At 44.4% G+C, this 24,818-nt stretch overlaps 1 protein-coding gene across 1 annotated transcript in view; it reads left to right on the top strand.

The window, feature by feature from the left end:
• Positions 1–623: 623 nt before the first annotated feature.
• The window catches only part of HEXB (hexosaminidase subunit beta), a 158,286-nt gene continuing 134,091 nt past the window's right edge, over positions 624–24,818 (top strand). Inside the window, 2 exon segments of the mRNA XM_030193280.1 lie at positions 624–1,000; positions 17,554–17,702. Coding sequence (XP_030049140.1) covers positions 738–1,000; positions 17,554–17,702 — 412 coding nt within the window. The 5' untranslated portion in view covers positions 624–737.

Raw genomic sequence — 24,818 nt, 5'->3', positions numbered from 1 at the left:
CTGCTCTCTGCTCCCCTTGGCGTCACAACCTGCTACGCTTTTTTAATATCAGCACTTTTTTAAATGTGTAGATTTAAGAATAATATATAAGTTAAATACTTGTTTAAAGAAACAAGGAAAAACACTATTAAAGAAACAGTCTTGAAAAAAACAAAGAAAATCCTTAGACCACAATAAAACCAGGGAAGCAGAACAATAAAGATAAAGTCTATAAAAGAAATATGCAAGAAAAAAAGGGGGTCCATTTACGTGAACCCACCCCACACACATCAATTGCACCTCAAAATCAGATTAGACACCCCTCAGATAAAAGCGCAAAAGACGGCTTAAGGCCACCAATGAGATTAGATCCAAGGAAATGAAAGTGTAGAAATAACCTCCCTAGCAGCTGCAGCCTGCAGGGCGCTCGCGCTTAGAGGTGAAAACCCGTTGCGGCCGCTCTCGCGCGTCCTTTTTTTTTTTTTTTTTTTTTTTTTTAAATCTCAAGGGCAGCAACCTTTGACTTAAGCAGTGTACGTTCTGTCGCGGCGCGCTCACCACTCGCTGAATGTCACGTACCGGGGAGGGGAGGGGACTGGGGAGGGGCGGGGAGGGGTGTGTGGGAGAGGCACGTGAAAGATCAGCTGACAGTTGTTTCCTTATTTCACTAGCAGGCTTTGATCTTCTTAGATACTACAGTCGGTGGTTGTGGAGGGGTCCGAGTTTTCCTCGGTTCTTCCACTGTTGTGGCCGTCGTCATGTGGGGCTTCCTTGGCTTGTTTCTCTTACTCTTCTGTGCCTGTGAGGTCCTCTTCGCGGCACAGATGTGGAGGAGGGAGGAGGAAGAGGAGCGTGAGCGGTTGATATCGGGGGAGTCCCCCTGGGGCTCTCTGTGGCCCCTACCCCGCTCGGTGAAGCTTTCTATGGATCCCTTCGCTCTTACTTCTTCTTTCGGGATAGAGCATGGTCCGGGTTCCTCCGCTGGAGCCTCCTGCTCCATACTGCAGGACGCCTTTCGCAGGTTGGTCACGGTGCCTGAGAATCCGCGGGAGGGGCGAACCTAACCTTAAGGGAATGAGATCTGGAAGGATTGCGGGTTTTACTCGTTGTCAGAAACCTGTGCTTTTCCAATTCTTTTCCTTCCAGTTAGTGCCAGACACTAGGTTCAAACTGTTGCTTGGAAGTTATTTATTTAGCAGGACTTTGGCTAGTGTCTTTATACTGGGACGTGCATAACTTGTGTGGTTGCAGAGGGCATCAAAGTCTAAGGAGTGCCACATCCTTAACTGCGTGGCTTGGAAAGGGCACCATAGACTGCAGTGTTTTAGGGGAACCTCTATTCGTCTTGGGAGGGTGTTGATGTGTTGATTCTGGTATGGGCACAGGGTGCTGCCTCTAATAAAACTGGCCATGTTCATAATATTTAGTGCTATAATCAAAACAAATGTTGCAGAAACAGTTATTAAATATATCAAACTATTTTACGATGCTTTGTATCTATGATGCGTTTCTGTAAGTGTTTGAAAGCCATTTGCCAAAATTCTTGAGGATTGCTTCAGGTCAGATGCTGACCTGTGCCTGTGAGGAAAGGGGCTGATTGCATTTGATATTTATTTATTTAGTTATTTATTTATTTATTGCATTTGTATCCCACATTTTCCCACCTATTTGCAGGCTCAATGTGGCTTACATTGTTCTGTCATGGCAATCGCCATTTACGGAGCGAGAGATACAAATAGTATTACATTAAAGTGCTTGTGGATTAAGTAGTCAAATATAAGGAGTTCATATTCGGAATAAGAGGGCGGTATTGCGTTAAAGTTCATTTGCGGTAGAGTAGGCCTTGGAAGTCAAGTATAGAATGATAGGTTTTATCTTGTTCAGGCTTGAATTCCATTGTCTGCTAGTTAGGATGGATCGTTATGGTATGTCTTGTTGAACAAGCTGGTCTTCAGTGATCTCTGAAAGTTAGTTAAGTCAGGTATTTTTTTCACGGCACGTGGTAATGCATTCCATAGCTGCGTGCTTATGTAGGAGAAGCTGGATGCATATGTTAATTTGTATTTTAGTCTTTTGCAACTGGGGTAATGGAGGTTCAGGAATGTGCGTGCTGATCTTTTCGTGTTCCTGGTGGTAAGTCTATGAGGTCTGACATGTAGCACGGGGCTTCTCCGTAAATGATTTTATGAATCAGAGTGCAGATTTTGAACATAATACGTTCTTTAAGTGGGAGCCAGTGTAGTTTTTCTGTTGGGGGTTTGGTATTTTCGTATTTCATTTTTCCAAATATGAGTCTGGCTGCTGTATTTTGGGCTGTTTGGAGCTTCTTGATGATTTGTTCTTTACATCTGGCATAGATTGCATTACAGTAATCTAGGTGACAGCACCATTGATTGTACCAGGCTGCGAAATATTTCCCTTGGGAAGAACGGTTTTACTCTTTTGAGTTTCCACATTGATTGGAACATTTTCTTTGTTGTATTTTTCACATGGCTTTCTAGTGTTAGATTTCGGTCAATTGTGACTCCAAGTATTTTCAGGCTATCTAAAACATGGAGGGTATAGTTTGGGGTGTTTATAGTGGCGGGTTTGCTCGCGTTTTGTTGTGATGAGAGAATGAGACGTGTTTTTTCTGCGTTAGTTTTAGTTGAAATGTTATCATATACTGTTCCTCTTGAATTTTTGCACGCTAATGTAAAAATTCTCATTCAAGTCTTCTTAGATTAGTTGAGTCCTCATTTTATCTAGTCCCTTAAAGTATATTTTTGTCACAGATTTTCTGCTAACCTCACTACAATGTCTACATAACTTACTGATATATTAAACATAAAGCAGTGCCTAAACCATCTGGGCCCTGGGCCCATCGTTACTCTTGATATAGCAAGTATTACCACTAAATAAAATTAGTATGAGAATAACAATGCCACCACATTTTACCCTCAGGCTGTGTCAGGGGTTTAAAAACCATCAAGAAAGTGATGATGTATTCAATGAAAAAAATAGATATAATACTGCTTTAAGGTTTTGGTTACAACTGAGGAGATGGAGGGGTCAATCAAACTGTGAAGGTGTGTGCTACCATACCTTATGGGTGCTGCAGGGATTGTAGTGTGAATGCGTGCGGCTTAGTCTCCTGTAAAATGCAATTGTGTTCTGGAGTTGCTTAGTGTATTGATAAGTTATGTTGACATTGTAGTGAGGTTAGCAGAAAATCTGTGATAAAAATATATCCCCTAAGGGAATTGGTCCTCATTTTTTGTCTAAGAAAACTTGTATGCATGAGTGCTAGGCAATCAAGTCAGATGCATGATACAATTTTTATTTTTCATTAGTATGAAGAAATTCAATAGAGGAGCAGTACATGATGGCATATGAAATGCTGATGTGTGTGTCTATAAAGAGAGGGGCTGATCACATCTGATCTTGAGCAACCCTCAAGAATACTGCTTGCAAGGTATAGGGTTACAACTAAGGAGACCAAGATATCCATCAAACTGTGAAGGTGTGTGCTTCCTGCTCTTATGGGCGCTTCAGGGATTGTGGTGTGAATGTATGCTGGCTTAGTCTCCTGCACAGTTTAATGTTCCTCTCAAGTAGTGTATGTACACCTCTTGGATGGGGAGGGTGGGCTGTGATAGTGAAGGAGTAGGAGTGATGGGTGTCATGGGTACACAGCAGTTTGAGGTGTGAGTTAACTCTGTCTAGGATTTTCAAGATTTTACTCAAGATAGTGAAACAGTTTGATGGAGGACTGTTAGGGTGCATAAAGAAAAATGAGGTGATAATGCCTCTGCACAAATCATTAGTGTGACCTAATGTGGAGCATTGTGTTCCATTCTGGAGGCTATGCCACCAAAAATATGTTAACCAAGTACTGAAAGACCAGAAAAACACTACCAAAATTGTGCAGAACTTGTACTAAAACCTATGAAGTAAGACTAAATGAGCTGGATATGTATACCTTGTAGCAGGGGTAAGGCAGCACTAGTCCTTAGGTGCAGCAAGCTGGTTGGGTTTTCAGGATATGCATATGCATTTCATATATGTTCTTTGAGAATACCCTGAAAGCATAAGTGGCACTGAAGGCTGGAAGTTGTCTGTCACTACCTTGGAATAAGATACATTTAAGTACCTCAAAGAAAACACCTTTTCAATGGAAAATAATTTAGATTGAGAGATCATATCATCAGGTTTGAAGAGGGAGAATCTGGAGTGACATTAGAAAAATTGTTTCGCAGCAAGGACAGTGAATGAATTGAAGCCTCTCCCAAGAGAGGTGGTGGAGATACAAAAGATACCAGAATTCAAGAAAGCATAGAATAGACAGAGGCTATCTGGTTGCCAAAACCTGAAGAGAAATCCAAACATCAACAGGACTGACTGTGTAACAGGAAGTAAACTGAGCAGATTAGATGGGCCTTGGGGTCCTTATCTAGCATCATGGCCTGTTGCCTAATAACAGTTGCCTAATAACTCTGCCTGCTGAGTTTCTTGGCTGTGTAAAATTCTGGTGTTTCTTTCTACAAGTGCCCCGCCTTGACTTGATCCACAGGAAAGGTAGTTTAACAAGTCTAAACTATAAAATACAAAGGAACGTAGGTCTTCCATGGCAAAGATTTATTTTGATTTTGAAATAATGACAATTCTGCTGAAGTGCTTAAGTCTCTTGGGAGTGAGATAAGGCAAGACCTATAGCTGAAAGTTTTTCATATTGTCAGAAGGGGGAGGTATAGACTTTACAGCAAATGTATCAGAAGGGGGAGGTAGAAACTTTACAGCAAATGTGGTAATAGCTTGTTCTTCATAGTAGTGAAACCGGATTGGTTGTTAAATAGGATCATGATACTGAATCAGAGGTTTCTTTAGGAGTCGGGGTGGGGAAACTTTTGCATGCTTAAAGAGACCGATGCATTGAACTCCAGCACTGGCTCATTTAACGAGTTGGAATTACTGACTGATGCACAACACTAACAGCGAGCGTATAATTTGCATGTTAATGTTGTGCATTTTTTTGGTAAAGGGGTCCGAGCATTCCTAGCGCATGCCCACAAGAGCTGTGCATTAGGCACAGCTATTATGCTTGGTCAGGATTGCTCAGACCCTTCCCAACCCCTGCAATCCCCAAAAATCCCCAGGGGTCCTGACCCTCGCCCCACACACCTGAAACATCCCCTTCCCACCCCCCACCCCCCCCTTTACATACACTAATGACATCCCTGGGTGGGTACAGAGGCAGGAGACAGTTCTCCTGCCGCCAATGTCAAAGGTATTGTAGGGGTCTGGGGGAGTGGAGGGGAATCCCGCTACACCACCAGTGCTTTGTGGAGACTAGAGGGGTCCTGCCCAGCCCGACCACCATGGAAATTTCTTATTTTGTGTGTGGGGGGGGGGGGGTCGGGAGGACTACTGAACCACCAGGGATGTCATACCACATACCTCCTTTGTTGATTCAGATACTACAGATTGTATTCTCTTGTTACTATGTAAGCCGCATTGAGCGGGAAAGTGCGGGATACAAATGTAATAAAAAATTAGGTGGGGGGGGGTCGGGAGGGTGTCTGGTGGACCACCATGGATACAGTGCAAGCAAAGTGCTCCCCATAAAGACAGCTCCAGACCTGCTGTAAAATTTTGCACATTAAACATAGGCACTCAGTACGGTGGGGGAGGGGGGTCGGGAGGGTGTCTGGTGGACCACCATGGATACAGTGCAAGCAGAGTGCTCCCCATAAAGACGGCTCCACACCTGCTGTAAAATTTTGCACATTAAACATAGGCACTCAGTGCATGGAAATGTCTGTGCATTGCTCAGAATGCTCATTTTAATACTAATGAGCTACTTGTAATACATTTACGTAGGGTTGTCGGTAGTTGCTATGGCGAAAGGTAAAAGGGACGCAGAACCCCTTATGCATTAGACGTTTGCTTTAGACAGGCTACAACCTGTCTAAACCAAACATTGCAAGCACAGTAAGCTTTGTGCATTGGTGTCACGTCTGTGGCCGTGACCACCCTCAGACTTACCTTGTTCCTGGGGGTCAGCTTCCTAGCTGGCTCCTGTTTCTTCTGTCTGTCCTTTCTGAGCTAGCTCTGGCTCTCTGTGCTGGCTGCATCCAGCAGCATGACACTAATTGCCTCACTATACTGCACCTGTGGGTGTTGCCTGGGTTAGCTCTCTCTCTCTCTCTCTCTCTCTCTCTCTCTCTCTCTCTCTGTGCTGGCTGCTTCCAGCATGACGCTAATTGCTTCACTACACTACACTACACCTGGGTGTGGGAAGCCTCTCTGTGTTTCACTGTACTTTCTGCCTGCTCTGTGGTTTGTGCCTGAACAGCCTCCGTAGTTACCTAGAGATTGCTGCAGCTGTGTCTCTGGTGTTGAAGGGCTTTATTAATCACTTAGAGACTGCAGCCTTTGCCTTTGCATCGTATAAGGTCCCTGGTATGCTAGGGTGCTCTGTGCACTGCTACATTGTCCAGTTCTGTGTGATTGCCTAGTGTTTGACTAGTTAGCTTGGGCACAGCCTTGCTTGGTAGCCTGTGTACAGCTTTACTAGTTCTTCTGTGTTTGCTCTGTGTGAGTTCCTAGTGTTTGCCTAGTTAGCTTGGGCACTGCTCTGCTTGTTAGCTTGTGTACAGCTTCTAGGTCTCCTGAGTTTAGCCTCTGGTTTTCCCCGGTGGGGTTTCCTTGGTTTCTGGAGCTTCAGCCGTAGTCTTGTCCTTTGTCAGTTCTCCTTGTTACTGGAGCTCCAGCCCTAGTCTTGCTATTGGTTCTGACCCTTGCCTGTACCTATCTTCTGCTCTGCTAGCCGCCTGCCCAGAGACTCCTGCTTTGAACCTGACCACGCCTGTCTCTGCCTATTGCCTATACTCAGTTATTCTCTGCCAGCCGCCTGTCTCTGCCTATTGCCTATACTCAGTTATTCTCTGCCAGCCACCTGTCTCTGCCTATTGCCTGTACTCAGATCTTCTCTGCCAGCCACCTGTCTCGGACTTTTGCCAGAACCCGGACATTCCCTGCCTGCCTGTCTCATGTTAGCCTAGGTACCTGAGAGCACTGCTGGATCCTGACTCCGGTTGTTCCTGTTGCTGGTTCCAGTTCTGGTTTTCCTGTAAGCCCTACCGACTGCTCGAACCTGAGGTCCGGTGCGTTCCAGTCCCGAGTGTTCCAGTGCAGGACTCCAGTCTGGGGTTCCAGTCCAGCCTTGTCTCTTCTCTGCTCCGAAGGTGATCTTGCCTGCCACTGCCGCTCCTCGGCCGTGGTCCAAGGACTCACGTACCCAGGGTTCCCGGGGAAGAAGCCTGACAGAATGCCAAGGTCCTCGAGAACGCGACAATCGGGTCCTTGGTCATCTAAAGAAAGTGACCCATATAACCTAGCCATCTTACTAGGCAGCCTGGAACAACTGCTCCCCCCCCCCACCCCCCATTGTCACTTAGAAGTGCAAAAAGTCATTTCCCTGCTGCTGTGAGCTGACATGCTGTATGCTTGGTTTCCATTCTTTTGCCATAAGTATTGCCATACTGGGAAAGACCAAAGGTCCATCAAGCCCAGCATCCTGTTTCCAACAGTGGCCAATCCAGGTCACAAATAGCTGGCAAGATCCCAAAAAAGTACAAAACATTCTCCAGAGCCTTCCCAATTCATCAGATTATTCGGACAATCATTTCTGTTGAGTGGGGGACTCCATTCAGGTTTGTTTGTCCATAGGGCCATGGGTAAGCTATTTTCCCCTCTTCTGGGAAGGACAAGTTCAAACTTTCTAAGGTGGATCCCTTGTCACAGTGGTGACCAAAAAGATGATTGCAGTGGAGGGCAGTACGGACCTCCATGATTTGTAAGACCACAAGCTGGAAACCTTGTTAAAGCAGTCCTTTGAATTCTTGATATTGGGGTTGCAGAGTGCTGTCTGTAGTGCCTACAAGACTCAAGCCTGTGTGTGATGGATTCAGAACACAGGTGAAGGTGAGGTTATGGAAAATCCAAAGAGCATGACCCAGCTAGCATTGGGTAATTGCATATGTCGCAGAAGTCTTATACAACTGGCTCAGAATGTTGGTGAGGTCTATGGATAAGCTAAGTGGAACTTTTTTTTTTCTGTGCACATGTAGTATTGTATATATATTTTTCAGTTTTATATGACACTAACCCTATAGATTATTGCTAAGTATTTCCCTCTGTCTTTTGGCTGCAGTGTTTTTTTTCTCCAAGTAGGAGTTATTTTCCATTGCAGTTTGTTTCAGAGGATAATTGAAACCTGTGATCAGAGCCATCTAAGGGGGAAGACCGTCTTTTGTAGGCCCCCATGGTTGTTGAGGTTTCCTTTCTTTTAACATATATTCTGTAGATAATATCTTAGGTTAAAGTTATAGTTTAGGGCAAATTATTTAGTATTGGTTTCAGGTAATTGAAATAACCCATTATTATAGTGTTGCCCAATTTTTATTTTGTTACATTTGTACCCCGTGCTTTCCCACTCATGACAGGCTCAATGCAGCTTACATGGGGCAGTGGAGGGTTAAGTGAAGCCCAGAGTCACAAGGAGCTGCCTGTGCCTGAGGTGGGAATTGAACTCAATTCCCCAGGACCAAAGTCCACCACCCTAACCACTAGGCCACTCCTCCACTGTCAGCTTTTCTAATTTCTGTAAACATTTCATCCGTTCTGTCCTAGCTGACTGTAGTTCAGCCCTACAAGAATACTCCTTCCCTTCACACATGCTGCTATCTGTTTTTTCATGTGGAATGCTTATTTTATTTATTTATGACATTTATATACCACATTAGCCCGAGTAGAACTTAGGTTCAATGTGGCATACATAACAATTAGGAAAGCATGAACATGTTCAAAATGTATTAACAGAAAGTAAAATACATCATATGTTAGACCAGTAAAACTTGAGTTAGGAGCAGATATAATTAAATACTTAGAGGGGCTTAATCGAAAGGGGCCGCCCATCTCTAAGGTCGCCCATCTCCGGGAACGGCTTCGAGAAGGGGCGGTCCCAACCATATTACCGAAAAAGATGGGCGGCCATCTTTTCTTTCGATAATATGGTTGGGCCCGGCCAAATGTCAGAGATGGGCGGGTTTGAGATGGTTGGCATCGGTTTTCAGCGATAATGGAAACCGAAGGCGGCCATCTCAAAAACGAACAACTCCAAGGCATTTGGTCGTGGGAGGGGCCAGGATTCGTAGTGCACTGATCCCCCTGACATGCCAGGACACCAACCGGGCACCCTAGGGGGCACTTTTAAAAATAAAAAAAAACATTAAAATACCTTCCAGGTGCATAGCTCCCTTACCTTAGGTGCTGAGCCCCCCAAATCCCCCCCCCCCAAAACCCACTACCCACAACTCAACACCATTACCATAGCCCTTATGGGTGAAGGGGGGCACCTACATACGGGTACAGTGGGTTTTGGGGGGGTTTGGAGGGCTCACATTTATCACCACAAGTGTAACAGGTGGGGGGGGGATGGGCCTGGGTCCACCTGCCTGAAGTGCACTGCACCCACTAAAAACTGCTCCAGGGACCTGCATACTGCTGTCATGGAGCTGGGTATGACATTTAATGCTGGCTTAAAGGCTGGAAAAAAAGTTTTTAAAGTACTCTTTTTTTTTTGGTGGGAGGGGGTTAGTGACCACTGGGGGAGTCAGGGTAGGTCATCCCTGATTCCCTCCGGTGGTCATCTGGGCAGTTCGGGCACCTTTTTGGGACTTGGACCTAAAAAAAAAATGGTCCAAAAAAAGCGACCTAAATTCTCGCTACTGGCGCCCTTCTTTTTTCCATTATGGCCTGAAGCCGCCCATCTGTTAGCCACTCCCATGCCTGCCCCTGTCCCGCCTTCACTACTATGCCGACACGCCCCTGTGAACTTTGTTCGTCTCCGCGACGGAGTGCAGTTGAAAGTGCCCAAAATCGGCTTTCGATTATACCAATTTGGGCGCCTTTCTCCTTTCGAAAATAAGCCTGTTAGTGATTTAAACTAGATAATTGAAATATGGAGGAAAAAGGTAAAGGGCTAGGATTAACTGGGATAGATGAGTAGTGGGAGGTGGGATGAGGTAAAAATTAATGTCATGAGTTTTAGAAGAGTGCTTATTTCCTTAAAGGCTAAACTGAAGAAGTGAGTTTTCAGTAGACCAGAATAACAAATAATCATCGGTGCATTTGATGTTTTAGGTAAGAAGTTCCAAATTTTAGTGCCTTGATATGAAAAGTTAGCAGTATGGATTGTTTTGTAGGTTACTTTCTTACATTTCGGGAAATGTAAGGTAAGATATTCTCTAGATAACTTAGAGGCATTATGTACGAGTAATTCAATGAGGTTGTTCTTGTGTATTGGGGTCGAACCATACAAAACTTTGGGAATGAAGATACATAGCTTGAATATTTTATTTGACTCAATTCCCTCTTACCCCCATCCAATTTGATCCTTTCTATCATTCGATACAATTTGTACCCTGTTAACACAGTGTCCCATTGATAAGGCATCTCGGAGACTTGGTGGAAAGAGGACAGTTATATCTACCTCATCATTTAGTACTATATACTCTTAACTCTGCCATCTTATTTTTTTGGCTTCTAGCATTTGTATACAGGCACTTCAAATTGTGTTTTTTCCTTGGATCTACAAGCTACTTAGAAGTTGACATGGATAACGTACATCCTTTATCTTGTGCTCTCATTAAGGACACTTGGCTTACTTTCAGCATTGTTGAAACCTCTCTCCTGGGATTTCCTAAATGTATTTCACACCAAACCATGCACTCCTGGGTGACTGTTGGCTTCTCCCCATTCTAGTTTAAAAACTGCTCTTATCTCCTTTTTAAAAGTTGGTGCCAGCAGCCTGGTTCCATCCTGGTTAAGATGGAGCCCAGAACAGGCTCCCCTTTTCCCAGAATGTTGCCCAGTTCCTAACAAATGTAAATCCCTTATCCCTGCACCATCGTCTCAACCAAGCTTTGAGACTTCTGAGCTCTGCCTGCGCGTGAAACAGAGAACATTTCTGAAAATGCTACCCTGGAGGATCTGGACTTCAGCTTTCTACATAAGAGCCTAAATTTGTCTTCCAGAACCTCCCTCCCACATTTTCCTATGTCATTGGTACCCACATATATCAAGACAGCTGGCTCCTCCCCAGCACTATCTAAGATCCTGTCTAGGTGACGCGTGAGGTCTGCCACCTTCGCACCACTACTACTACTACTACTACTATTTAGCATTTCTATAGCGCTACAAGGCATACGCAGCGCTGTACAAACATAGAAGAAAGACAGTCCCTGCTCAAAGAGCTTACAATCTAATAGACAAAAAATAAATAAAGTAAGCAAATCAAATCAAATTAATGTGAACGGGAAGGAAGAGAGGAGGGTAGGTGGAGGCGAGTGGTTACAAGTGGTTACGAGTCAAAAGCAATGTTAAAGAGGTGGGTTTTCAGTCTAGATTTAAAGGTGGCCAAGGATGGGGCAAGACGTAGGGGCTCAGGAAGTTTATTCCAGGCGTAGGGTGCAGCGAGATAGAAGGCGCGAAGTCTGGAGTTGGCAGTAGTGGAGAAGGGAACAGATAAGAAGGATTTATCCATGGAGCGGAGTGCACGGGAAGGGGTGTAGGGAAGGACGAGTGTGGAGAGATACTGGGGAGCAGCAGAGTGAATACATTTATAGGTTAGTAGAAGAAGTTTGAACAGGATGCGAAAACGGATAGGGAGCCAGTGAAGGGTCTTGAGGAGAGGGGTAGTATGAGTAAAGCGACCCTGGCGGAAGATGAGACGGGCAGCAGAGTTTTGAACCGACTGGAGAGGGGAGAGGTGACTAAGTGGGAGGCCAGCAAGAAGCAGATTGCAGTAGTCTAAACGAGAGGTGACAAGGGTGTGGATGAGGGTTTTGGTAGAGTGCTCGGAAAGAAAGGGGCGGATTTTACGGATGTTGTAAAGAAAGAAACGACAGGTCTTGGCGGTCTGCTGGATATGAGCAGAGAAGGAGAGAGAAGAGTCAAAGATGACCCCAAGGTTTCGAGCTGAGGAGACAGGGAGAATGAGAGAGCCATCAACAGAAATAGAAAACGGGGGGAGCGGGGAGGTGGGTTTGGGGGGGAAAATGAGAAGCTCGGTTTTGGTCATATTTAATTTCAGGTGGCGTTGAGACATCCAGGCAGCAATGTCAGACAAGCACGCTGAAACTTTGGTTTGGATGCAAGGTGAGATATCAGGGGTAGAAAGGTAGATTTGGGAGTCATCAGCATAGAGGTGGTAGGAAAAGCCATGGGATGAGATTAATGAACCAAGGGAAGAAGTGTAGATAGAAAAGAGGCAAGTGACCAGGCGATCATGTCCACCAGCCATGCAGCTATCTACATGACTAATGATTGATTCACCAACTACAACAGGTGTCCTAACCCTTCCCTCTGGGCAGAAGTTCTTGGAGACATATCCTTGGTGCAAGAGGATAGTGCATCCCCTGTTGGGCAGGTCCTGGCTACAGGAGTACTTCCTACTTCACCAGGGTGATGTTCTTCTAGGAGACCTTCCTTCTCCAAGGCAGCAAAGGAGCTGTGCCATACTGGAGGTGGGACTTCGCTACAGTGTCAGGTCTCCTCTATATATCTCCTCTCTCTCCCTCAGCTCCTCCAAATTTGCTACACTAGCCTCAAGAGAGTGGACCCATTCTTTGAGATCTAGCAGCTGTTTGCATTGATTACACACTTATAACCTCTCACCAACTAGGAGATAATTATACATGTGACACTCAATGCAAAAGACTGGATAGTACCCCTCTCGCTGTTGGACTGCTTTCTCCCATCTTTGTATTTGAGTTTTTCAATAATTTAAAAACTTGCTAAGGTACTAAGGATATTAATCTAATATTAAAAGGTCTTTAGCTTATATGGTATATTGTGAGATTTATTTAGTGTTTTTTCTTTTTAGAAAGTAAAACTTTATAAGAGGACTCCTCTTTTGTTATCCTAATTAGAATAGCTGACTATAAATGAAGACTAAACTAGACCCTGCTGTGCCTTCTAGAGGCTATCTGTTAATGTTGTAGGCTGTGGCAGTAAGTTCAAGATTTAAAGGTTTTAAAACTTAAAGGGTACTATAGAAACTAAGGTATGCTGCAAAACTAAAGCTAAATCTCTAAACTGGGGTTTCCTGTGACTATCAGCTCGATATTCCTTATTTGAACTGGCTAAGCTGTGCTGCAAAACTAAAGTTAAAACTCCTATACTGGGGTTTACTGTGACTATCAGTTCTGCTCAACACTGATGTTATGGTAAACTCCAGAACAGTCCCTTAACTGCTACCCTGGGAAACTGTAATACAGACTTTAAATGCTAAACAAAGAAAACCCTAAATTCCATAAACTGCCTTTGCCAAATAAGTAGAGTAACTTAAAAATAGAGACTCTGATAACCTATTTAACTCTAAATCTACCTTTTCCAAGTTTAAAATCAATTTCCCAGCAAATAACTTACCAATGAAGATTTGTCCTGCTCTGGAAGTCCCCACTTTGTTGTTCAATGTGTTGCTCAAACCTTTGAGTTTAGTGTTGGAGAGTTTAAAATACCGTTTTGTCTGTGCAGATGATATTACTCTACTTTTTCCCAGTAATTGGAGATTGGAACAACACATTGAAAGAACTTGGGAGTTGTGTACAGGTTATTGAGGACTAGACTTCAATCCATAGACTCAAACTAAACCCAGAAAAAGCTAAGTTTCTTTAGTTAGGTTCATTTGACCCTTCAGGTTTCTTCTGCATTTTTCTATTGGAATAAATACGTTCAACTTCTGCTCCAGAGTTTTAGAGGTAGAGGTGGACAGTTTATTGTTTCTAACCATGTAAAATCTTTAATTAAAAAGTCATTCTATACATTGAAGAAACTTAGGGCCCTGTTTAGTAAGCCACATTATAGGCACGTTAGCATCTTTAACGCACATTAAACATGTACGCACATTAACGGTGTAGGCACCTACAGTATCCCTGTAGGCGCCTACATGGTTAATGTGTTCGCTAATTGTAGGCGTGTAAAAAAAACACAAACGCGCCTTAGTAAACAGGGCCCTTAGAGTGATTCAGAACTACTTTGTACCTGACAAGTTTAAACTATTGGTTCAAACTCTGACCCTGTCCAGTCTGGCTTAGTGTAATATTTTTAATGGTCGCACAAAGACACTTATCAAACGCTTATTCAAAATACAGCGGCATGGTTGAGGTTTGGGGGTTTTTTTTCAGTTGACAGATTTGCAACAGCCCGTACAGTTGAATTTGTGGCCAGGGCTCAGTTTAAATTGTACACTACTATGTTTAATGTCATCTGTGGTGATGCACCACTCATGTGATTTGGTTCAGATTTTACATGGTAACTCTATCAACAATAGGAAAACCCCATGACCAAATGTTGCTAAATTTTTCCATGGTTTTCTCTGTCAGACATAAGAAGTTGCTTGACCCTTTCATTATTGGAGTCCCTCATTGTTGAATTTTCTACCTCTAGATATGTGTTTGTTTAATAATTATCAATTATTTTGCAGAGTTCTTAAAACCTTTTTGTTTCAGAAATATTTTGGGTAATAAGTTTTATGACCTGTCCTTCATACTTCTAAATGCTTTTGTTTTTATGATATAGTTCTGTTGATAACATGTATTTCCTGAGGTTATGTCTCTGTGGTTCTTAATTTATATTCCACAATCAACCAGAAGCCCTGTATAACATAATAATTATTTCTAGGATAAGCAGCATAAAATTTTTTTTACTGTTCTGGGATCTTGCCAGGTACTTGTGACCTGGATTGGCCACTGTTGGAAATGGGTTACTGGGCTTGATGGACCATTGGTTTGTCCCAGTATGGCATTGCTTATATTCTTAACTGGGCCATCCTGCACAGGATGGTTCTTGGAGCCACATACCTAGTGGGGAAACTGAACAGCCAAGCCAACAGACTGAGCAGGGTAATACAGCCTCATGAGCAATCTCTCTGCATGGGCATTGCCCATGATATTTTCCAAGAGTTGGGCACCCCCTTGGTGGATCTCTTTGCCACTCAGTACAACCACAAAGTCCCTCAGTATTGCTCCATGCTCAGGTCGCATGACAGACTATCATTGGACGCCTTCCTCCTGCCTTGGGGGACAGGTCCTGCTGTATGTATATCCTCCCATTCCTCTTGTTGGGAAGACTTTGCTGAAACTAGAGCAAGACTGGAGAACCAGGATCCTGATGCCCCATATTGGCCCAGGCAGATATGGTTCCCGCTTCATCTGGAATCTTCCTCCGAAGGACCAAGGAGATTGGACCATTTTCTAACCTTCAACACACAGAACAAGGGGTCTCTTCTGCATCCCAACCTTCAGTCCCTGGCCCTCATAGTCTGGATGTTGAGAATGTAGAGTTTGCCTCCTTGAATCTCCCAGAGGGTGTCTCCACGGTCTTAATAGCTTCCAGGAAAGATTCTTAGAGGTGTTAGAAAACGAGGAGGTTTTCTATCTGGTGTGAGGACAATACCCTAGATCTTTCTTGCCCTACACAGAACCTGCATGAATATTTTCTACACCACTGAGTCTGGTCTTAAGACTAACTCTATAAGGGTTCACCTTGGTGCAATTAGTGCTTCCCATCACCATGTGGAAGGTAAGCCCATCTCTGGACAGCCTCTAGTTGTTTGATTCATGAGAGGTTTACTTTTGACGAAGCCCCACGTCTGACCTCCCCTTGTGTCATGGGATCTCAACGTTGTCCTTAGCCAGCTGATGAAGGCTCCTTTTTGAGCAACTGGATTCCTGTCCTCTGTACTTGATCTGGAAGGTCTTGTTTTTGGTGGCAGTTACTTCAACTTGCAGGTCAGTGAGCTTCAGGCACTACTAGTGGATTCACCATACACTAAGTTTCATCACAACAGAGTAGTTCTCTGCACTCACCCTAAGTTCCTAGCTAGGTGGTGTCAGAATTCCATCTTAACCAGTCAATCGTTCTGCCAATATTCTTTCCCAAACCTCATGCCCATCCTGGTGAAAGCACACTGCACACCTTTGGTCTGCAAGCAATCCTTGGCCTTCTACCTGGAGTGGATTAAGCCCCATAGAGAGTCCACCCAGCTTTTTGTTTCTTTTCATCCCAACAGGATGGGGGTAGCCATCAGTAAATGCACTCTTTCCAATTGACTGGCAGACTGCATCTCTTTCACTTATGCCCAGGCAGGGCTGACTCTGGAGGGCCATGTCGTGACTCATAATGACCGAGCCATGGCTGCCTGATACCACTCTTGAGATCAGCCTCCATTTAAGAGGTTTGCAAGGCTGCAACATGGTCTTCAGTCAACACATTCACATCTCACTGCTGCCTTGAGGAGAACGCCCGACATGACAGCTGGGTTGGTCTGACAGGCCTGCAGAATTTGGGGTCTAGAATACAGCTCCACCCTTTTAGGGTCATTCTGTTCTGTTCCAGGCTGCACCTTCACAACCAGTGTGTGTATATAGTTTCAGGTTAATTGATTTCATTGGCCTCACCATTGCAAGTTCCTATTGTCCTGATGTTTTGGTGAGCCTGGGAACTAGGAATTTCCACTTGTGAGAATTATATGGCCTGCTTTTACTTACCTGTAGCAGGTATTCTCCGAGGACAGCAAGTCAATTATTCCTACATACCCTTCCACCTCCCCTTGGAGTGAATTTTGTTTTAGCTACATAACTGTACTGCTAGTCCCATGCTCATGAGACGGGCAGGAAGGCACCTGCACATGTATGGTGGGAGCACTGTCTCAAGCTCTTAAGGGGAACAGTACGCTGGGCAGCGTTTCCCCATTGGGCGCCGTGGATGACATGACCCATATGTGAAAATAATTGGCTTATGTCCTCAGAGAATATCTGCTACAGGTAAGTAACTTTGCTTTCTTGTCTTTGTTAAGAGTGTAATTTTATATATAGGTCTCTGTTCTGTCACTCGTAGAAAAACAGTTTTAAATATATACAGCCATAAACATTTAGCTCAGTGGTTCCCAAACCTGATCCTGGAGGCACCCCAGCCAGTCAGGTTTTCAGAATATCCACAATGAATATGCTTGAGAGATTTGCATGTGGTGGAGGCAGTGCATTCAAATCTCTCTCATGAATATTCGTTGTGGATATCCAAAAACCTGACTAGCTGGGGTACCTCCAGGACCAGGTTTAGGAACCACTGACTTAGCTGATAGATCTGTGGTGGTCCTTCCTTCCTTGAAAGAAAAAGTTGTGTTGCCTGCTTCCCCCTCCCCTTCTCATGATCTGAAAGCCAGGGAGTATCGGGTATGGGGTAACAGTCCTAGGCCCCTCTGACAGCGAGTGGGGTTGTCAAATTCAGAACTGTCCTAAATACACTCTTTATGTAAAACTAGTGTGCTTGTCTCTTCCAAGTGGCAGAAATTGTCCTCACATTTTTTTAAGCTGCCAAAAATGCACATGATCAATATAGATATAAGTAGGCAACTTAAAGGCTCTAGATTTGTAGGTAGGCGGAATAAGAAAGTTTTTAATAAATAAAAGTAGGCAATTGTAGGTCCTCCAGATTCTTATTTTATGTCTTCTTGATTTGTCTTGATAGATATTTTGAGTACATTTTTGGATATCCCAAAGGACAGGATGCTTCAAGAACAACTTATGATGGAGATCAGATATTACAGCTTCAGGTCATAATCATCTCATATAATCCTGAATGTGATAACTACCCTGCCATCGATTCAGATGAGTCTTGTGAGTATGTGGTGGGTGAGGGGAGATTGTTGCTTCTCTAAGTCATTGTCCATGGAACAATCCATTAGTCTTCATATGCTTCTTTTTGAGTCCTACAGACACCGCTTGTTCAGCAATCGTGGAGGTGGGGGAATATTTATAAGGAAACAGATTTTCAAAAGATTTGTCCTGTTAAGTGGATGCATCCTCATTTTTAAATTTCCTGCCCCAGCAGTCTTTATCTGGACAATTCTGTCTGGTGAAAAGATAACTGGCTGGTTAAAAGGGATTCTGAGCCATGCCAGATGTGGTAAAGTCTGATAAGAAAAATCCCTTTCCTAAAGTTTACTGGCTAACATAGCTGTTTTGGGGGAGTTTTGTTTGTTTTACCAGCGATTTAACCTGTTAACAGAATGAATTATCTTTAGCTATGCATTTATGTAGATATCTGCAAAGGCAGGTATGATTACAGGTCAAGTTGATGATATCATTTGATTAGAACCTGGTGTGGGGGGAAAATCTTCCTTAATTTTTAGCTAACTTCTAGAAGCTTTTAGGGGTAATTCTATAAAGTAGGCACCAACATTTACATGTCAGTTACTTGCATAAATTATTAGAATGTTGGTATTTATCCACTTGTTCTGTAATTATGCGCATATCTTTGATAGCGTATAATTTGAAGGTGGGTGTACATATGGGTGTAGTCTGGGTAGACTGTGAGCAGAAAAGTACACACATGTCTGTAGAACTTAGGCACGCACACTTACACCAGCTCTATGGCTGGTGTAAGTGCTCACACATATACTTGTGTATACCTGGTTAAGTGAGTATTCTATAACGGAAAGTAGGCACTCTCCGCCCTTCTGAAGGCCCATGCGGTCGAACCCGTCCCACCAGGGGAAGAAGGGCTGGGATTCTATTCCAGGTACTTCCTTGTGCAAAAGAAAAGAGGGGGGTTGCATCCCATCCTAGACTTAAGGGCTGGGAACACAGCATTTTCAGTACCGTGTACTGCCTTTTGGCCTGGCGTCTGCACCCAGAGTGTTCACAAAGTGTCTTGCAGTAGTCGCAGCATCGCTTTGCTGACTGGGAGTGCATGTGTTTCCTTATCTCGACGATTGGCGGGTGAAGCACCTCTAAGGAAGGTGCTCTGGAGTCCATGCAAATGACTATTCAGGTGCTGGAGCTAACGGGGTTCTTAGTAAAGTATCCCAAGTACTATCTCACCCCAGTCCAAAAATTGGAATTCATTGGAGCTCTGCTGAACACTTGGAATGCTCAAGATTATGTCCCCGAGGAAAGGGCAGACAACCTTCTGTTCCCGGTGTATGTAGTTCAAGCATCTCAGCAGATCACTGCAGATGTTGAGACTTCTGGGGCACATGGCCTCTACAGTACATGTAACACTTATGGCACATCTACATATGAGACCAGCTCAATGGACCCTAGCTTCCCAGTGGTATCAGGCTGCGGGGAATCTAGAGGATGTGATCCAACTGTCCACCGATTTTCGGAATTCTCTTCAGTAGTGGACGATTCGATTCAATTTGACCATGGGACGACCATTCCAAATTTCTCAGCCACAAAAAGTGCTGACTATGGATGCATCCCTCCTGGAGTGGGGAGCTCATGTAGATGGACTTCACACTCAGGGAACCTGGTCCTTTCAGGAAAAAGGTCTACAGATAAACCTCCTGGAATTACGAGCAATCTGGAACACTCTAAAGGCTTTCAAAGATCGGCTAGCCAATCAAATCATCTTGATTCAAACAGACAATCAGGTTGCCATGTATTACACCAACAAGCAGGGGGGTACTGGATCTCGCCCTTTGTGTCAGCCGTCCAGATGTGGATTTGGGCTTGCTGTCATGGCATGTTTCTCCAAACCACTTATCTGGCAGGCATAAACCGGTCTGGCCGACAGGCTGAGCAGCATAATGCAACCTCACGAGTGGTCACTGAACATGGGCATGGCCCGCAAGATCTTCCGAGCTTGGGCACCCCCTCGGTGGATCTTTTTGCCACTCAGATCAATCAGAAGGTCCCTCAGTTCTGTTCCAGGCTTCAGGCCCATGACAGACTAGCGTCAGATGCCTTTCTCATACATTGGGGAACAGGCCTTCTGTATGCGTATCCTCCCATACCTCTAGTAGGGCAGACTTTGGTGAAACTCAAGCAAGACCATGGAACCATGATTCTGATTGCTCCTTTTTGGCCTCGCCAGATTTGGTTCCCTCTTCTTCTGGAGTTGTCCTCTGAAGAACCATGAAGATTCGAGTGTTTTCCAACTCTGATCACTCAGAACGAGGGGTCGCTTCTACATCCCAACCTCCAGTCTCTGGCTCTCATGGCCTGGAAGTTGAAAGCATAGAATTCACCTCCTTGGGTCTTTCAGAGGGTGTCTCCCGAGTCTGTAAGGGTTCACCTCAGTGCAATTAGTGCTTATCGGCGTGTAAAGGATAAGCCTATCTCTGGACAGCCTTTAGTTGTTTGCTTTATGAGAGGTTTGCTTTTGTCAAAACCCCCTGTCAAACCTCCACCAGTGTCATGGGATCTCAACATCATTCTCACCCAGCTGATGAAAGCTCCTTTTGAGCCACTGAATTCCTGGCGTCTGAAGTATTTGACCTGGAAGGTCATTTTCTTGGTGGCTGTTACTTTAGTTTGTAGGGTCAGTGAGCTTCAGGCCTTAGTGGTGCATGCACCTTATACTAAGTTTCATCATAACAGAGTAGTCCTCCACACGCACCCTAAGTTCCTGCCGAAGGTGGTATCGGAGTTCCATCTGAACCAGTCTGTTGTCTTGCCAACATTTTTTCCCTATTCTCATACCCACCATGGCGAAAGCAGTTTGCACACGTTGGACTGCAAGAGAGCATTGGCATTTTACGTGGAGCGGACAAAGCCCTTCAGACAGTCTGCCCAGTTTGTTTCTTTTGATCCCAACAGGAGAGGAGTCTCCATCGGAAAACGCAGAATCTCAAATTGGCTAGCAGATTGCATTTCCTTCACTTATGCCCAAGCTGGGCTGACTCTGGAGGGCCATGTCTCAGCTCATAATGTTAGAGCCATGGCTGCGTCAGTGATTCACTTAGTCTCCATTGAAGAGATTTACAAGACTGCAACGTGGTCATCAGTCCACACATTCACATCTCACTACTGCCTTCAGCAGGGTACCCGACACGACAGTTGGTTTGGGCAGTCAGTACTGCAGAATCTGTTGGGGGTTTAGAATCCAATTCTACCCCCCTAGGCCCATTTTATTCTGTTCCAGGCTGCACTCTCAGCTAGCTGTATATAGTTTCAGGTTAACCTATGTTATGTCCTCGCCGTTGCGAGGCCCAATTGACCAATGTTTATTGTTTTGAGTGAGCCTGGATGCTAGGGATACCCCACTTGTGAGAACAAGAAGCAGCCTGTTTGTCCTCGGAGAAAGTGAAGATACTTACCTGTAGCAGGTATTCTCCGAGGACAGTAGGCTGATTGTTCTCACAATCGCACCTACCTCCCCTTTGGAGTTGTTTTTCTTGTTTATATGCTTTTTGATTTAACTGAAGGGGCACCCTCGCGCAATGGGTGGGAAGCCATCCATGCATGCGCGGTGCGCGCTGTACATGTGCCAGAAGACTCTGGCCAAAGCTTTGATATTTTTTGCTTAAAAAAAATTAGCTGCTTCCTGGGCTGACGTGGACGTTGACCCACTTGTGAGAACAATCAGCCTGCTGTCCTCGGAGAATACCTGCTACAGGTAAGTATCTTCGCTTTTCCTGGGTACCTTAATTCTTTTACTTTAAAGAGGGAGACATTGGGGTTTTAAAATTTGTATTTATTTATTTTGGGGCATAGAGTGCATACACCCGTATAGAAATGCTTCCAGTGACCTGAGAAATTCTTGGATTCATAGTGCGGAACGTCGCTGCTAGTATGTTCAGCTGTAGCCTAATGTTTGCTCCTGTTTAGGAAATTTGTGTTAAATTCTGTAAATGAATGATTATCAGTCATTTATTTCCTTGTCATTGACTTTATTGTTAATTTTAAAGGGAATTTTATTTTTTGTCATAATGTAACGTTGTTAATCTCTGGTAATTTCCAGATTTATCTTTTGAAGTCTGCATAGAACAGAAAGGTAGATAGCAGGCTATAAGATATTGTGTTATTCTCTGTTGTGTATACACAATGTTTAGCCATAGACTTCATTCCTTGAAGCACAGCCAATGCTCAAAACACAGTTTAGCCGGATATGCTTATTAGCTGCTGGAAGACGTTGCAAGTCATTGCATGCAGATTGGAATTGGCTCAGTTTCTTCATTGTGCAAGATAAATCACTTAAAAAAGAGATTTGACCATTTGTGGAAAAAAAAAAAAACGCATATAGAGTTGGACTGATGGTTAAAACTGAGAAATACATAGAAACCTACTAACTAATTAAAAAACTTTGGATAAATCAAGCGAAATTGTGATTATTTGGGTGATGAGTTGTTGATGGGGGTTGGATTTTCTCATTTGGTTTTGGAGTTTGGGCTTTTTCATTGTTGAGAGTTTACATGTATAGTTGAGGCACTAAAAGCTTCTAAAAGTTAATTGCAGCTAGTTTTCCCCACACTGAGCTCCATCAGATGACATCACCCACACCTGACAGCTTAAATCCTGCTATCCACAGAGCAACCTGTTATAGGTAAGTAACTTGGTGGTTCTGCTTCTGAGCTTCTGAATATTAACCTCAAGATGTCACTGGGACACTGCAAAATATGATGCTAATCCAATAAGTGGAAATACCATAAGAGAACACAAAATTTGAATGGTTTGGTAATCTCCCCACTAGGGTAAAATGCATACCAGTAGTCTCTTCATAGCCTTACCCTACCTTAAACATTGCTTCCATAGTATCCTAAAGTCTGAAGAATAGGATTCTAATCCAGATCTCATCGTTGGTGCAGGAGAGGCTCCTGCCCTGTTAAACCCAGCTGGCTGATGATATTCAGTGGTACTTAACCGGGTAGTGCTACTGAATATCTCCACTAACTGGCTAGGTTAGGGGCAGTCTGGGGATGGAGCTTGGGCAGAGCCGATTAGCAGCAATAAAAATTCAGTCCACCAAGCAAACGCACATAAAGTTAGGATAGCATAAAGGCTGTCAACTTTGATATGAAACCGCTTTGAATGTAGTTGCAAAAACCACAAAAAGATGGTATATCAAGTCCCATTCTCTTTCCCTTTTATGCACCGAGTTAACTGGGCACCGGTCTGAATATCAGCTGGTGGTTGTTTGCACATACCCGGATATTCAGTGCTGGGAGCCCCGCATGCCCTGGTATTGAATATCAGGGGTTAGATCAGCCCTTGGCTGGAAGCATCTTAGAAGCTGCTTACTGCCACGGACTGAATATTACTCCCTTAGGTTCTATTTAAATTAAAACCATCCTATATAAATTATGTATATTTAAAGAGTATTCTGAAAACCAAATGTATCTATTCCTTGAAGACAAGTTGCTTTCCCTAAACTAATGGGCCTCTGAATATTGAAGGTTTTTGATTTTTTTCTGAGGACAAGCAGGACAGTTGTATCCTTATACCTGGGTGATATCAAGAGGCCTTTGGCAGCATTCCCAACATGCATGTGTGAGTGCCTTCCTGCCTGACACACAAGACCCTCCGGGCCAGATGTGGAAAGCTTACGATGCTATTAATGTTTGCTTTAGACTCTAGCCAGTCTAAAGCAAGTGATCATGTAGTTAGTAATGCACAAGGTGTTTTCCGTGGCTCTACCAAGTATCGTTAGCCACCGAGAACCCTATGCAAATGTATTACAATGAGCTCATTAGTATTCTAATGTGTATTCTGGGGGGATACACAGCTCCAGAACAGCCGTAATTGAACCTGCACATTTTACGGCTGCTCTGGAGCTGTCTGAGAGGAGAGAAGCACAAGCAGGCAGCTGCAAAGGTTAGTCTTGCCGTTGCAAGGCTGTATTGTCCTATTGTTTTCAGTGAGCCTGGTAGCTAGGGATTCCCAAGTGTAAGGATACAACTGTCCTCCTTGTCCTCGGGGAAAGCGAAGTTACTAACCTGTAGCAGGTGTTCTCTGAGGATAGAAGTACTGGTATCCTTACGCCCCTCCTACCTCCCCTTGGAGTTGAATTCTATTTTATTTTATATTACTGAGGGTCCCTCATTCGCACGTTGGGTGGGAAAGGCACTTGCACATGCGCGGTGAAACTAAGTGTGCTGGGCAGCGTCCGCACCAGGCTTCATCGGGATAACATTACTCAAGTGTAAGGATAACTTTCCTGCTGTCCTCGGAGAAACCTGCTACGGGTAAGTAACTTAGCTATTTCAAATACTTGAAAAGATAATGTTAGAGGGGGTTAAAAGAAATAAAAAATAATTTTTTTTTATAAACTTACCTGGGGTCTGAGGGGTCCTGCCATTTTCGGGGGGTCAGTGTTGCAGGGGGCAGAGTCGGGAGGTCGGGGCCGATTTCAGGGCCGTTAGGGAGCTGGGGAGGTTTTTCGGGCCGATTCGGGGCCCCGAATCGTGCAGCAGGCAGCGCGAACTGGTGGGGTCTTCGGGCCCTGTTTTGGGGCCGTTTCGCGTCGGGGTTTGGGCGCGGGGTAGTGGGCGCAGAAGCGCTGTCGTTTCCATGTCCGGGGACAATTGCGGATGTCCCCGGACCCGAAAAGATGAAGTCGGGTTCGGTGGTGGGCGCAGAAGCGCCGAAGAAGCCGGCGAGGCCCGTTTTACAGGGCCGGAATGAAGAGGAGAGGCGGGAGGAGCCAAGGAGTTCGTGCATGCGGCAGCGCGCCTCATGCACGAATCGGCGACGCGCATCGGCGAAAAGACTCCGTGTAGGCCGAAGCCGGGGGCTAAATTTTGGGCCCGGCCACGGAGGTTTTTTTTGTTTTTCCTCCGTTTTGGAAGAGGGATCACCGGGACCGGAACCAGCGGGGGTCTTCGCGAAAGAGGAAATTCTTATTTCAGGTAAGGGGTCGTTTGACCCGAAATTTTACTTTATTGAATTTTAAAATGTAGAAATAGTGTTTTTTATTTTTAAAAAATCGGGGTTTTGAGTTTTTTAATTTCGGTTTTCAGTTTCGGGGTCGGGGAATTTTTAGGGATTTTTGTGGCGGGTTAGATTTTG

The sequence above is a fragment of the Microcaecilia unicolor genome, chromosome 2 (genome assembly GCF_901765095.1).
Source record: "Microcaecilia unicolor chromosome 2, aMicUni1.1, whole genome shotgun sequence".
NCBI classification, from domain to species: domain Eukaryota; kingdom Metazoa; phylum Chordata; class Amphibia; order Gymnophiona; family Siphonopidae; genus Microcaecilia; species Microcaecilia unicolor.
This window is presented reverse-complemented; position numbering and strand designations above follow the sequence as displayed.